The sequence below is a fragment of the Brachycentrus maculatus genome, unplaced genomic scaffold (genome assembly GCF_059751285.1).
Source record: "Brachycentrus maculatus isolate JH-2025_06_01 unplaced genomic scaffold, ASM5975128v1 h1tg000081l, whole genome shotgun sequence".
Lineage (NCBI taxonomy): Eukaryota > Metazoa > Arthropoda > Insecta > Trichoptera > Brachycentridae > Brachycentrus > Brachycentrus maculatus.
The window spans coordinates 3,487,888-3,504,763 of NW_028280835.1; the positions used below are offsets into that span (position 1 = coordinate 3,487,888).

A 16,876-nucleotide genomic window follows, 5' to 3' on the forward strand; every position below is an offset into this window, starting at 1 on the left:
AGATTTTGTGAACAAGTATTTGGACACACTCAAAATGTTGTATTCAACATATCGTTGTGTATTTTGGTGCTGTGTAGTATATTTCTTTATAGGATGAAAATATTCATGTATTTATAACTTCATAGTATGGTAATATAACACTCTCCTTATCAATTATCGTTTACTTTGTGTAATACCAATTAAAAATGGTATTACACAAAGTGAACGATGCATGATAAAGAGAGTATTATTTCATTTTTAATTTAAATTTCATTAGGTAAATACCACTATTTCTTTGAATATATGATGACACGTGATACGGTTTTTCAAAATGATGCGGAATACGTCATAACACATGTCCTAATAGATTTTAAGAAATAGTGGTACCTACTTAACAAGTAAAATTTAAATTAAAAATGGATAAATATTACCACAAAGCCGAATCAATTAATGATATTTCATAAAACCAATATTTGAATTTATATATATATATATATATATATATATATATATATATATATATATATATATATATATATATATATATATATATATATATATATATATATATATATATATATATATATATATATATATATATATATATATATATATATATATATATATATATATATATATATATATATATATATATATATATATATATATATATATATATATATATATATATATATATATATATATATATTTATATATACATATATATGTGTGTGTGTGTGTGTTTATATTTTAAATATGGTTATTATTTATTTTTGTATAAATTAGAATAAGCATATAAGCATTAAACAAACATATTGTAAATGAATAAATATTTAGTTTAAGGTAATCTATCATTTTAATTCAAGAAAGCATCTATTGTATCTATTACAATTTCACTAGCTCTTTGTTGATATTATGTTTTTTTAGTAATTGGTGTTTTATAGTAAAAATCTAAAACGTAGGGACAGTCAAATGATCAGATTATTTGCAAAACTTCTGTACAAATATTCGATAAACCATACTATAATGCTCAATGCAATCCTGTTTTTGTTGAACTAGGTACCTACTGGTGCTGAAAGCTCGGAGCATTTTGGCCACTATCTATGGAAACTTCCGCTGTGATGTTCACGTCAAAAGCTCTCTGTTTCCGGTTTTATATGCGGAAATGCCGGGCAGATAATGCCATAATCAATATGGCTGCGGCGAACCCATTTCCGGGATTCCAGAACTCAGTGTTTTGTTATTATTTTCACAGAATTGAACAGGAAATTCATCTGATATCGCATAAAAGCTTTTGGGTTTTATACACATAAAAAGTAATATTTCAATGATATTTAGAAATAAAAATAATATTGTGGTTATAAATAATATTATAAAAGTTTTTTAACAGTTAATGAAATTGGTATTTAACTTTGTTTTTAACGAAGTTAAAATTGTAGAATTTTACAATGTTTGTGTAATCATTAGTCAAAATAATGGTTAACTTAAACATAATAAAATTTCACCTTTTACATAATTCTTCTACTTCTTTTTTCAACTCTTTCTTAACCTAATGGTGGTCAGGGTTTTATTATAGTATTTTTCACATTTACATTCCCTATTCTTACAATTCTACCTGCAGACGATCCTTTGAAATAAAAGGCTTGTCACGTTTATTCCTTCAAAAAAATGATTTCATTTAAAAATACAAATAAAATATAATTGTTTTTTTCATTCGAATAGTAAAATTTCAGCAATATTGCAAACGATAATTTTTACTATTGCAGTAACCGTAATTCCTGGAGTCCGATAAAGCGGAAATTAATATGCATGGGAATAGTTCGTCCAGTTGGAATTCCACACCATCGAACAATAATGGAATTCCACTAAAATTGACATAGCCGCAAACGAAATTGGAATGTGCATCGCCATACAGAGAAATGGCGGGGAAATTTATCTGCATTTCAAATTAAATATTTTCAGGCGTGAAAATGGTGGCCGCTGGGACAGCCTGTCGACGTAGATTTAAATTAATTTATAACTGCATTTTGTACGAGTATTATATTGATAACTGCGTATAACGGTAGTAAAGAGCAATTACAGATTCTAAAACTTTTTTTAATAAAGCCAATTTGTACATAATATATTACATGTAGGATACTTTGAGATAAAATAATATGTTTTCTCTTTTTAAGTGTATTATCTAAAAAAGGGTGAACATATAAAAAAAAACAAGGAATTATGCATTACTCTGAAATCTTGCAATTATTATTGCTTTATAGTTAGGAAGTGACCTATTCCAGATATCAATGTCGTCTGCGAAATCATTGCCGGGGCTATGCATTCGATGTAGGTATAGAAGTATTGAATATAGACACTGTCCGGATGTTATTACAATAAAATATATGACGGTTTCTCGTGTTTCTGGTTGGGGCGTAAATATTAATTAAATTTGCAATTATATATTATTTCATTCATTGATTCGGCAGACACATTGTGGTAAAATCTATCCATTTTTAATTTAAGTTTTACTTTGTAAATACCACTATTTCTTAAAATCTGTGACTCGTGTTTTGATGTATTCAGCACCATCTTCAACCATCGTATAAACACTGATAAGAAATAAAAAATAAATTAAAAATTTTAACAATAAGGAAAAGCTCCTACCCCCTCTTCATTTTTCAGCGTGCCAAGGACACAAATCTAAAATTAAGGCTTACATAGTCATAGTAGTTTGGGCGCTCTATCCACTCTGCCTATCCCTACGGAGAAGCGGGATAGTGGTTAGTTTAAAAATCTCATTGAAGTTTATAAACAAATAATCAATCACAAAATTGATATTTGACTATGCACATTAAAACTGCATTCCATACGGATGGGTACATTCAAAATTTTCCTCACGAAACATTTTGAATAATTCTATTTTCATACATTCTGCAGCGATATCAAAACTCTATAAATCTACTTCCCCCGCAGAGTGAGAGGGATGATGACACGACGGGGTGGGAGGGGGATGCCGATTGCACGTGACGTCACCGCCGCTTTTGTTGGAACCATTTTTTCAATGAATAATAATTTTGTAATCATATTAAGTTTATAGTGATTTTGAAACGTTTTATTGAATAATATTTCGACTTTAATCACACATTTCATTTGTTGATAGTTTATGAAATATGTAGTTTATCTTTTTACCTTGATAGTTTACGAAATAGTTTTACTTTTTACCTTGACAGTTTTTGAACTAGTTTCTTTTTACCTAAACCCCATTATTTCAGCTTTTTTTTTTTCATTAACGATCTCAAAACAACGACATTCATGACTTATTTCTGGAAATTTTCTTACAGTTTTGGAGTAAAGTATGTATCTGTATTTAAACTTAATAATTTTTAACACCAAGCTTGACACTAAAACGATGTATTATGATGTTCAAAGGGTGAAATAAAAAAAATGCAAGGCATGAATAAGCACTATCGATAAAATTAAGAAAGGTGTATTGAGACGGTTTTGGATGTGTGAAACGAATGTGTGCTGAAAGATACGGTCAAAGAAATATATGAAGCGAATGTAATTAAAAATATAACCAGAGAAAAACCGAGTAAATCTGAATAAGTATTTAAAAATAATGTTGTTGGATAAGGAGTTATAATCGGCGGGCATGAATGTGGAAAAGGCGAGAATGTGTATATTTATATATATATATATATATATATATATATATATATATATATATATATATATATATATATATATATATATATATATAAACACATATATATATATATATATATATATATATATATATATATATATATATATATATATATATATATATATATATATATATATATATATATATATATATATATATATAAATGTATATATATATGTAGTAGGAGTAGGTTATATAAAAAATCAATAAAACTCTTCAGCCGCCATAATATCGTCTAACATTGTTTTAAAATTTCTTCCGCCCTCCAAACTTAAATTACTTGCGGCTTAGTCGATTCATCACCTTCCACCCCGAAGCCTAAAACAATTGCCGGCCGCCACCCTCTCAGGGGGTAGTGCCACCCCGCCTGCCCCTACCGGCGGCTGTGCCTAATGTAACATGATGAAAACAATACATCAATGCTAGACGGCGGTATAGGCTGTCGATGCGAACAAACGGAAGCGCCCTTGCTATGATAGAATCAAACTTCCCTTTCCGGTTGGAACTTCATCCCCACTCGAAACTCACTTAATGGGAAAAATGTAATTTCATTAATTGATTCGGCAGTCATCTATTAAATTTTAGTTAAAAATTTTACTTGAAAAATATCACTATTTCTTAAAATCATTGTGAAACGTGTTTCATTGCATACCGCATCATTTTCAAAAACCGTATGTGCTTCGATACGGAATGCATCGTAACACGTATCACAATAGATTTTAAAAAGTAATAGATTTTACATAGATTTACCGAATTGATAATAGGAAAATATAACCTACAAACTCGACTAATTTTTAACTTTTGTGTTTGTACTTTTATTTTATTTTTTACATTCACAAAAAATGGCCATACACAATATTGTATTCGGTCGGATATGCGCTACGCATGCTGCTTTTCTACTTTTTTCAAGTATTTTTCCACCTCCATTTTCATTCACAAGCAGCAGTTTATCTTCAGTTATGACATCTATATCCCACTAAATATATTCCCCTTATAGATCCATAAATCTGGACCGAGGCACCTCCATACAATCAAAGATGGAGTTAATATCACCTCGACGTCGATTCGATGTGGTGTTCTATGCACCATTGGGTGTGGATAGTAAGAAGAAGAAGTTATCATAATCAATAATTATATAATGACAAAGTCGTCAATCGAAGAAATCATTATTTTAATAACATAACATCATCAAGTATTTAACAGAAAACGATGTTATGGGCGTTGGATAATTAAATTTTGATTTAAAATAATTCTGAATAATTCAGTTTATTCATATCCCAACAAAAAATATAAACACATTCGCATACATTACATAGAAGTCAAATTTTCACAAATTGGCCATAGTTTTTTAATAAAGTAATGGTTGGATTTTTGATGATGAACTTTCTCAAAAAGTGTATATTAATATCGAATGAATGAAGATTGCATTAAAATATAAAAATGTTTACTAATTTACCCTTTTTTGAATATTCAGAAGACATCTTATGAGTGAGTGTATCAGTAAATGTGCCATGTATTCAACAAAAAATCTATATTACATACAAATATATATTGAAGTAGCTATGTGTGTAAGCACTTATTGTACGCGCTTAGAAATTATTTAACGGTCCGTACGCACGGCGGTGGTGTGAACGGAATTCAAATCCTCGGGGGTGTGTAAAACAATCTGCGATCCTCCCCTGCTGAAAACAACCCCCTACGCCCAATATACATCCATCCCTTCCTCCCACGTCTGCCATTGAATGGAGTATCCACTGACATCAGAGAGGAGGTATTATGAAAAATACTGAAAACCATGCAAAGTTCAAAGAGTAAGAATTTGAAATCGGGATTACGTTATATAATGTTATGTGTATTTTTTTTAAGTAACATTTGAACAGTGGTTGTAAACCTATAAATTTGCCATCAACGAAGACTTGGATGTACATATATTTGTTACACATTTGAAGGAATTAAAAAGAGGCACTCATAATTCCAAATTAGTAACTTTTTAACATCTTGAAGTCTAATACATCAACACTAAATATGACACTGAAAAATATAGCCATAGGCAACAAAAAAAAGACTTAAAATTTAGTTAAAAAATTGTAAGCACAGTAACGTTCATGTGATAGAAGTGAAGTTTCTTAACAAAATAAAGAATAAGAAAGATTTAGCATGAAAAACAGAGATAAAGAAAGAGAGAGTGAACATCTAAAAATTTTTTTTATATGTTTTTTATCTTCCTATCTTTTAATAAATCTTTTATTTTCAAAAGCATATATTCATCATCATCATCAAACCCTTATCCGCACCCCAATGGTGCATAGGGCACTGCATATAAATGCAGTGTTATCTTGATCGTTAACACATGAAGGAAAGGTGATCAGCCATCCGCTTCAGGTACCAGTCCAGGGTGATATTGAATAAATATTAGAGTGAAGAAATCACTTATATTTATTTGACCCCTCCCTAGGAATCGAACCCGGGGCCTCCAGAATGATAGTCGAGCGTGCTGACCATTACACTATGGAGGCGGACAAATATTCAGTTCGACGAAAAACTTTTTTTTTCAATTTATTATTAGATTAAAACCAATATTTTTAGCTTTTCCACTTTTTTATTTGACCAGCGACCGGGTTTCGTCGTTACCGACATCATCAGACTGGTGGTTACCGACATCATCAGACGTCGTTACCGACATCATCGACATGACCAGTCTGATGATGTCGGTAACGACGAAACCCGGTCGCTGGTCAAATAAAAAAGTGGAAAAGCTAAAAATATTGGTTTTAATCTAATAATAAATTAAAAATGCAATTCCATCACGAAGTGTCAGTGGATAATATAAAACTTTTTTTTTCAATACAAAAACGGAAATAATTCGATAACGTCATATGCTAACAGGGTTTAAAGCAAATTATGTTGCGATTTATCGTATACTGGACCTTAAAAACAATTTACTGACGATCTAATAATTTCGTGTATATAAAACAACCGATTATGCTACAAAAAAATAATAACGAAAGCATGTCTGAGAAAAAACAGGCCTGCCCATCGATATATCAAGTTGTGACAATTTAAGATATTGTAACAAGATTAATTAATTTATCCATAGATAATATCCCCACGTACATGAACACACGATGAAACACTATTTAACATTCACGAACGGTGCTCTCGATGATTATGAAAATAAATAAATTCGTATTCAGGGTGAGTTTCGGCACCCTTGCAAACCAAATTCTATAGAATAACATCAAAAGAAGAGGGTTTGAATTTTCAAAGTGGAATTTTGGAAGCTGAATAATCAAAATTTTAAGTATGTACTACTTTGAATATCAGTACGTGAATACGTAATATAAAGTTTAATATTGTTTGACGTCATCAAAAACCTTTTAAAATTATAATTTTTTTACTATTTTTTTTAAAAGGAATAACTCCAAAAGCGTCTATATTAGATGCTTGTCTGCAGGTAGGATAGTAAGGATAGCGAAGTTTAATGCGAAAAATACTTCACAAACACCCAGACTAATTGAAAGTTTAATAATATTAACTGATAATTGATTACATATATGATTTTGTACGATATTTATATAGATAAATATACCTACTTATACGTACATATTTTCACAATTTAGTATCTGAAACATTGTTTCACATATTAAAAACGAGTGTTTCTTATATTGCACAATACAAGGCAATTCCAATACAATAACACTGATATTAATGTTTTATAGTGCTATTTTATTTATTGTTTCGGCATTAACTTTGTGGTAAGTCATGTTAGTCATGTACAGTGCTCTTTAAATATATAATTTGACATCTCAATATAGATGAAGAAGAATGGAAGTCTATGGTTTATTTAAAGGGCTAAAGACCTGTCATAGGCTGATTTAAGTAATCACTTTATACATGTGTAATATTCACCATTCTACCCATGATTGACAAGCACAATACTCGAATTTTAGAATTCATACGTCGCTTGATGTCCAAATTCGTGGCAGTATCTATGGTTGATTTGAAGAAGCTTTTTGTGAACAAGGATTTAGACACACCCAGAATGTTGCGAACTCTTTAAATAATTGGTCATTAGCTTTAGACAATACGTTCACTATTGAATATTTCAGTTTTTTTTCTATTAAAATAACGTAGGTACTGTGCACAAAAATAGTATTTCCGTTAATTACCAAGTTTCCCAAAAAACAATATAAAATCATGTGTCATATACGTATTATTACCCAGATTTGTTTCATGATATCGTTAAGTCTTTTTTATGGTGTCTTTACTTATCTCATCACAGCTGACAGACTATAAATAATCTGAAAATATTTAAATTTTGACGTTTGGCTAGGGCTTGTCAACATGTTAGGTCGACCCGCAGCGGTCAGTTCACAGTTTGGGATGCGCTGGAGCCTACGGGCGCTCACCAATTACAGAGGTGTTCGCAGATTAATGCGCCAATAAATCAGTTTGCCGGGCGATATAACAATTAGCCGCTATCACTGCAATGTTAATTAAACGCGCATAAAGGTTGGCTGTTTGTACTCATCGAAGGGGACTAAAGTGGAGGTGACAGGGGTGTAGCTGAGGCAAAAACCATTTTATAAATTAAATTTTATAAAAAAAAACTGATAAGTGGTTGATACAATAGTAGGTGTGAAATAAAAAAAAAACAATCTTTCCGCACATTAATAATAAGAATTTTTAACTTTGTCAGAGTATCTCAGAGTATCTTCTTATACGATTTTACGACTTTTATCATAATGTGATGATGAAAATATTTGAGACTACGTATGTTTTATATATATATTTTTTTAAGTGACAATCATTTCGCCTTCAATGACATTTTGAACAAACTTCAGTAGTTTTAAATTGATAATGTTGATTAAAAACATAAAATACTTACATGTTTTATACAGTTATTTTATTTATAGTTTAAATAAATAAAATAACTATATAAATTGTTATACAGTTGGTTAATGATTCGAAATATTTTTCTCGGTCATAATTTTGATAAATGTATTTTTATTAAAGGTACTTTACGTGTTTATAATTCATAAAATAAAAATAAAATAATTAATCTTACAACCAAGTTTTGACCCCACTGTACCAGCAATTAATTTCAATTTTTTTTATTCAAACCGCTTTGACTAACCGAAAAAATAATTAAATTCAGATATTTATGAAAATTATAAGCATAAAAATATATATTTCAATATTTATTACAAACATATACATAATTTAAAATAAAAGAGTAAAATATTTGTTACAAATTATTTCTCCGTGTATCATCACGCTACGCCACTGGACGGATGCATTTGCGCTTAGTATTTGGAGTATTCGCTTGACAGTTACACAATGGGTATCAGAGTTAGACATCTCTGTGATCTTCTGATGCTGCATGACTCCGAAGGTCCACAAAGGGATTCCACAAAGTACTGAAACTACACATCACTGTCCACAAACAATTCATCAACGATTTAATACAGATTCTCGGAATACCAACATTACGCAAACACGATTCTATGATCCTTTGTCTATGACAATTGCAGGATTAACGGCATAGAGAAATGTCGATTGTAAAAATATATATTTTTTTTATATTTAAATATTTATAAAAACTTTTCTTATATTTGCGACCTCCAGTTTCAAAATGACATATTCATTTTTAGACAGTAATTCGTTGCTAATTCGTTGTGAGTTCTCAACTATGTAAAGGCACCACCATCCGCGAAATTATGTCTAGCGTACGAAACGAATCCGACAACATTTTTAATGCGAATTTTTCAAAGATTAATACAATATAGAAGTTATATAATGGGCAGAATGGTGAAAGTTTCAGAGGCGTTTTATTTATAAAACACATTTCCTTATTCTTCTTCTAACCCTTATCGTATATAAGCAGTGTTATCTTGATCGTTAAATGCATGAAGGAAATGTAATCATCTGTGCGCCTCAGGTGATTACTTTTTTAATAGTGTAACTAGTCCAGGGTAATATTAAATTAATTTTAGAGAGAAAAATCAACAATAAAAATCAGCAAAATCAAATTATTTTAACCCCCTTGGGAATCGAACCCTGGACCTCCAGCATCGTAGCCAAATTTGCTGATCGCTATACAGCAGAGGTTATTACTATTCTACGTTTATTTTAGGTCATAAATTTGTCTTTACGTGTAGGTACCTATAAAAATATTTTTTTCACATGCATTTTTTTACCCCTGCTGCATTTAAAAGAGAAAATAAATTTTTGCAAATGCAAAATGAGTAATTAAAATTGCATACCAACCCTCGTGAATCTGGGATAAAATTTTACTCCGCAGAGAAATGATAATGTAAAAATACTTCTGATTAAATTAAAAGTTTCCCTTCCCTCGCGGCTCTGGGCTGTTTCACGTCATTTAGGTTTATTTAAATCTCAACTCGGAGTCTGTAATACAGATATATAATGTTATAAGTTACTTTGTAATGCTCGTCTAATAATGTTGTACATACACCATGGGTCGGCAAAGTGTGGCTCAAGAGCCGCATGCAGCCCTTTGACCTTTTAAGTGTGACTCCGGCACAAATATCCGCGGGAAGGCTCTTTGACTCTACTTATTCATGCGAACAATATTTTAGAAGCATGAACCTTATTAAAAGGATACTGAGAAATCGTCTCATTGACGAGAACCCGGAAACGTGCTAAAATTAACGAAATACACACCTGACTTAATCAAACAGCAAAACGATGTATGATAGATGTTCGAATAATGATGTAAGAAGAACGCAAGGCTGAGATAAGCATTATCGATCAATTTCGTGATTGTTTTTCGCAGATACTTTGTGGCACATTTTATAAACTTTATAAAATTAAAGAACTTTGTTTTAACCACTTTTTAAATATTAGTATACTTTAACCGACTGGTTTCGACATTAACCTTGTCATCATCAGGGTTTATTAAATTCGAAAACATTAAAATACTCATAATTAATTACATTCCCTTACCAAAAACAAAGTTTTTGTTAAGGGAATGTAATTAATTATGAGTATTTTAATGTTTTACAATTTAATGAACCCTAGTAATGACAAGGTTTTTGTCGAAACCGCTAGATTAAAGTGTACTTATTATAAAAAAATGGTTAAAACAAAGTTGTTTAATTTTATAAAGATTATCGATCAACATTTTGAGTGTGGCCAAATAATTTTTCACAATTCAGGATTATCTCCAATTATAGGAATTATTTATCATATTTGACGGTCGTCAGCCCCGTAAATGTCCAGACTTCGATATTCTTCTTCATCTTTGATGAGATGTCAAAAAATAATATTGAATAGTGAATCGAATGAGTGAAGAAAGAACAGCAAAACAAAATTATGAGGCGAATGTGGTTTGTAATAGAAGCAACACGTAAGATTGACCGCGGAAAACTTGGCATGATAAAGTACAACATATTTCAAAAACTTGAAAGTGGTCAGGTAAGGAGTTGGAATAATGGGAGGGTTTGTAGGAGGAGATGTATGAATGTGGAAGAGTCAAAAATTATTTGAAAAGAAAGATCGTTGTGTCACTCTCGTTAATGATGGTCAATGAAGTTAGTTTTTCAAATAACAATATAAATGTCAGTTATTCAATAACTATTGTTATTCATAGTTATGTCCGCCTCCGTAGTGTAATGGTCAGCATGCTCGGCTAGCGTTCTGAGGTCCCGGGTTCGATTCCCAGGGTGGTCAAATAAATAAAAGTGATTTTTTCACTGTAATATTTATTCCGTATTACCCTGGACTGGTACCTGAAGCAGAGGGCTGATCACCTTACCTTCATGTGTTAACGATGAAGATAACACTTCGTTTGTATGATTCAGTGCCCTATGCACCATTGGGGTGCGGATATGGGTTTGAATGAATGAATGTTGTTATTTTATATTGTTTAATTAATTTTAAAGTTTTCAAAATGGGACATTAGTTATTTTTTGTTAGTAAAAAAAGGATTTTCGTTTTTATGTATCAGCCAATCATGGCTCTCCGTTTGTTCATTAATTTTCGCTAATGATGCGTGGTCCTTCGGTACAGTCTTATGTGGTTTGGAGTTCGAATTTCGGGTGGAACCCAAAAATGTATGCAAAATGAATACCTTTGCTAAATGACGGTTTACTTCAAAAATATTCCTAATTTGAACATATTTTAAAGAAAGGACCATCCTGGAAGGGACGTTTGATTATTTAAAAAATTAAATAATATATTTTTTGTATGGTATCTCGAGAAATCATGTTGAAAATACAAAATGAATTGAATTTTTATAGGTTCATACATATTTAAAAAGGTCTTATTCTATGTGATATCATCAGCAAAGCAAATAAGTGTTTTTTTAAATTTCGATCACTATTTACACCGAATAGTGTATATTAGACGGTTTAGAGCTGGTGTGTTTTTTGTTGCAATTTTCTTCACCATATGATGTTTTTCTACACCATTTCATAAAGCAGTCAAAACAGCCAACAAAAAATTGCCAAATGAACTGTAGCATACTCAATCTATTGAAATACTCATTATTTAATTTTTTGAAGAAATTTAAATAAGATGTCTTATAATATACTTGTATTTATGTTTTTTTAAGAAATGTGATTTAAACGGTTTGTATGCGTCATTTTGTTTTTGTGGAATATAACAGATACGTCATGTAACGCATGTTCAAGGTTATGAGACATCTTTCTCCAGTCTCTCACGCTCCATCAACTGTCACATTTCTAAGGAAAAATCTTGAGCGAAATGACTAACCACGTGCTTCTAATTGCACAAACATGGACTCCTGTTATCTCCCTTAGTCCTTCACTAATCGGTAGGAATAGACGAGGATGGCATGAAAAATGTCCTCGAAAATCGCACAGGTCAGGTCCTTTGAATAAATGGTTCGTAATAACTATAATGTGTGTGTTCTACTTGAGACTTGTATGACTATTGAAAGATCCTCGAACATGAAACACATGTTAGTGCACAAATGTCACTCATTCTGGTGACTTCTGTATTGTTCGGATTGTGCGGAGACGGTATTCGCAAATATATTACCGAATATTTACGGAAATTCGGCTTGTACTAAAATGGATTTCTACCAAAGTTGTTGGGAAGGAGATATATGTGTTGTGTTGTTGTTTAGTGAAGAAGGTATTAATTTGATGTGTTTTGTTGTTGCAGGAAATCAAACACAATCACCTCGGTGAAGTCGCCAAGTGATCAGAGTGAGAAGTGATACCTACAATACGTAATAGTGGTAAGATTGTTTAATAAGTTAGTTAGTGCGAGTGGGATTGTGATCTAGTTTAGGGCCTAGTTTCCGCTAAGAATCTAGGGAGAGTGCGGAAGCGGCGCGTCGACCGTCGACCGTCGATGCCTAAGTAGAGCGCTCCGGTGGCTATCATCATGAGCGCGAACAATTGCGACAGCATGTCCTCGTACTTCGCCAACTCGTACATGCCGGACATGCGGCACGAGCACCCGCAGCAGTACGCGGGCGGCGTGGCGCAGGGCGGCGCCGAGCTGCCCGAGGGCGGCTGCGACCCGTCGGCGCTGCGCCCCGCGGCCCCGCACCACTACGGGCCGCCCAGCCAGCCCGGCCAGCAGCCCTACCCGCGCTTCCCGCCCTACGACCGCATGGACCCGCGCATCGCGCCCTACTACAATCAGATGGACCAGAACGGCGGCTACCGGCCGGACAGCCCGAGCCAGATGCACATGGGCCAGAAGCCGGACGCGTACGGGCCCCCCAACGGGCACCAGGCGCCCGTGGTGTACGCGAGCTGCAAGCTGCAGGCGGCCGCCGGGCACGGCGCGCTGTCGGGCAGCCCGCCGCTGGACCAGAGCCAGCAGGCGTCCATGGGCGCGCACATGCACCACCAGCCGCTGCACGGCCACCCGGCGCACCCGGCGCACCAGCCGCACCAGCCGCACCACCACCAGATGCAGATGCAGCAGCAGCAGCAGCACCACATGATGTACGCGGCCGGCGTGGACGAGATGCCGCCGCAGCAGACGCAGATGCCCCTCCACCAGCAGGCGCCGCACCAGCAGCCGCCGCTGCACCAGCAGCAGCCGCCGCCCTCCGCGGCCGCCTCCCTCCCCAGCCCGCTCTACCCCTGGATGAGGAGCCAGTTCGGTAAGAACCGCTTTCTAACTATTCATGCACACACATCACACGCAAACCTAGTTTTGTTCTTTTATAACCCCGCAATGCACAAGTCATTGTTCGTCATCCAGGGAAATTTAACAGTTTATTTTACTTACAACTTTTTTAACGTGTCCCAATACTTATTCACATATCTGGATTATCTACAATTAGGAGCTATATTTTTCATTATTTTTGACATCTTAACAAAGATGAAGAAGAATATGGCATTCTGGGCATTTACAGGGCTTACGACCGTCATAGGCTTAGTAAAGTTTAACGCTTTACACACGTGTAGCATCCATCAATTCCACCCATGATTGACAACCACACTACTTAATTGTAAAAGGTTTTCATTGGTAGATTAATACCACTGAAAAACTCATAACATTGTTATATAACTTCATACAATATAGGGTTTTTTTATCACACCACAACGAAGAATGATAAAGGCTTAAAACGACTCTGCAATCATCCTTCATTTATAACTCCGTGTTATTGTCATTTATACAATACCAGTATTATTACTCCCAAGTCTAGTTTAAGATGAAAATCTAAAAAAAACTAAAATCAGGTTGAATTCTTAAGATACCAAACGAAGACAGATATTCTCCTATATTATAAACGTACTTTTACTAGTATTCGTGTACTTCGGAAACGTGTTCATTTCAACATCTGTAGGATTTTTTCGAAGGCCACGGAAGTTATTCAAAAATCTTTTGTTGAATTGGACGCGTTATGAATAATGAGGCCTTCAATGCGGAAAGGTCGGTAGCCGGCAGGTATTATGCAAAACTGGAATGGCGGTTCGAGTCCTGGCTAGGCAGCGTAGGCACCCACCTTTCTTGTCACTCCATTGTCTTCGTTTTGGATATTTATGACGCGGACAGATAATGACATCACCTGCACTAGCGAAAGCTACCATGGGAGATGAGAACGAAGACAGACATGATTTATAGAATGGTCAACCTTGGCCGGTACACAATTTGTTTTATTTTTAGTCTTTTGCATTTATTTTTTTTTAATATTTACAACATTTTGAGTGTGTCCAAATACTTGTTCACAAAATCTGGATTATCTCCAAATATTACATCTCACTAATAGATGTCTCTAGTGAAGTTGTAGTGATTCAAGAACAAGGTATCTAAATTGGTTCATATATACATATAGAACATCCAAGAATTTGAGTAGTGTGGTTTTCAATAATGGGTAGAATTGGTGAATGTTACACGTGTGTAAAGTGATCACTTAAACCAGCCATTGACGATCGTAAGCCCCGTAAATGCCCAGACTTCCATATTCTTCTTCATCTTTGATGAGATGTTAAAAAATAATATTGTTTAATATTGTTACACAAATATTACAGTATATTTATTAAGTAGACATTTCCACTATAAAGTATATTAAACTAGTAACGTTGTGCCTCTCCAAAAAAGGACTTAGCTATAATTGTAAACCATATTTAATACTTTTTTCTTTAACGTTTTTCGCAGATACTTTGTGGCACATTTTAAAAACTTTTTAAAATAAAGCAACTTTGTTTTTGACCACTTTTATATTAGTACATTTTTTTCCAACCGGTTTCGACAAGAACCTTGTCATGATCAGGGTTTAACTTGTACATGTTAAATCCTGACGATGACAAGGTCTTGTCGAAACCGGTTGGAGAAAAAATGTACCAGTAAAAAGGTGGTTGAAAAAAAGTTGTTTTATTTTATAAAATACATATATAATACATTCACACGAATGTGCGGCAAAAAGATGTATGATAGATGTACGAATGGTGATATAAGGAAAGAATGTAAGGCTGAGAAAAGAATTATCGATACAATTAAGAAAGGTGTGTTGATATAGTTAGGCATGTGAATCGAATGAGTGATCAAAGATCAGTAAAACAAATATACAAGGAAAATTTGGTTGTCAATAGAATTAGATGAAGACAGAGAAAAACTTGGCATGATCAAGTATTTCAAATACTCGAAAGTGGTCAGAACAGGAGTCGAAATAATTTAGTATGTTTGAGAAGATTGATGATTTTAGAAAAAGAGAAGATTGTTTTGAAGAAGAAAACATATTGGTGTAGCGTTCTATTCTCTCTGCCTACCCCTGAAGACATACTTTTAATTTTATATGTAAATTCAGAGACAAATCTGAATTTTCAAGTATACAGGAGAGATAAATGAGTGATTGTGAATATGTAGAGCAACTTGTTATTTGATAATTAAATGTTTAATATGCACGTATTTCTATTCATACAAATGTCAAGAAATATGACGTATTTTACATTTCTGACGGTAATCGTTATTGATTTATTGCTGTGTTACATTATCGACATTACAAGAGGCTTCAAAATTCCTAGTACGACCTGAAAAAATATATTTGTGCAATTGTTCAGAAAATTCAATGCTACCGTTTTGCCTCACTCACAATAGGCACACCGTCGACAGTGAAAGTTTCTTCTAATTTATGCAAAAAAAGAATACGACAGATGCCGAGTATTATCACCAACAAAGGAGAACACCTTCTGTTTAGGCTTTCTTGCGTATTCGAACAATTTCTATGAGGACTAATTTCGTGGGAAGCTTTTGTTCGCAGGCCTTTTGTTTCGGAAGCTTTTAAATATTTTTCACTTTATTATGATACTTGCGAATGGAAAGTTTTAGAAATATGTTTAATTTGAGTTAGTTGTGTTTATACTTTCGTTTCGTGAAGTGTAGTTTGAGTGTTTAATAAAAATAAAATATCGAAATATAATGAAAGGTTAGTAAAAGTGTATTCTATCATTTTTATTCATTTTATAATTGAAACGTATCTTTGTTTTAAAATCACTTTAAATATTTTATGATATTTTTTCATTTAAACCCTCATCCGCACCCCAAAGGTGCATAGGGCACTGCATCATATAAACGCAATGTTATCTTATAGCCCTCTGCTTCAGGTGACAGTGAAAAAAATACCTATATTTATAATACTCTAGAACGGTAGCCGAGCGTGCTGACCATTACAATACGGAGGCGTACAAATTTATTATAATTAAATTACAATGTCTATCGGTTTCGAAACTAACAGCTTCTTTATCAAAACTGATT

General features: G+C 33.3%; 1 protein-coding gene across 5 annotated transcripts in view; it reads left to right on the forward strand.

Annotated features, from left to right (window-relative positions):
* Window positions 1-16,876, forward strand: part of Antp (homeotic protein antennapedia) — a 410,782-nt gene that overhangs the window by 345,440 nt on the left and 48,466 nt on the right. For all 5 annotated transcript variants that reach the window (XM_088257489.1, XM_088257485.1, XM_088257488.1 and 2 more), the window contains one exon: window positions 12,821-13,778. In XM_088257489.1, the coding sequence (XP_088113615.1) occupies window positions 13,046-13,778 (733 nt within the window). In that variant the 5' untranslated portion in view covers window positions 12,821-13,045. The remainder of the gene's footprint in view (window positions 1-12,820; window positions 13,779-16,876) is intronic.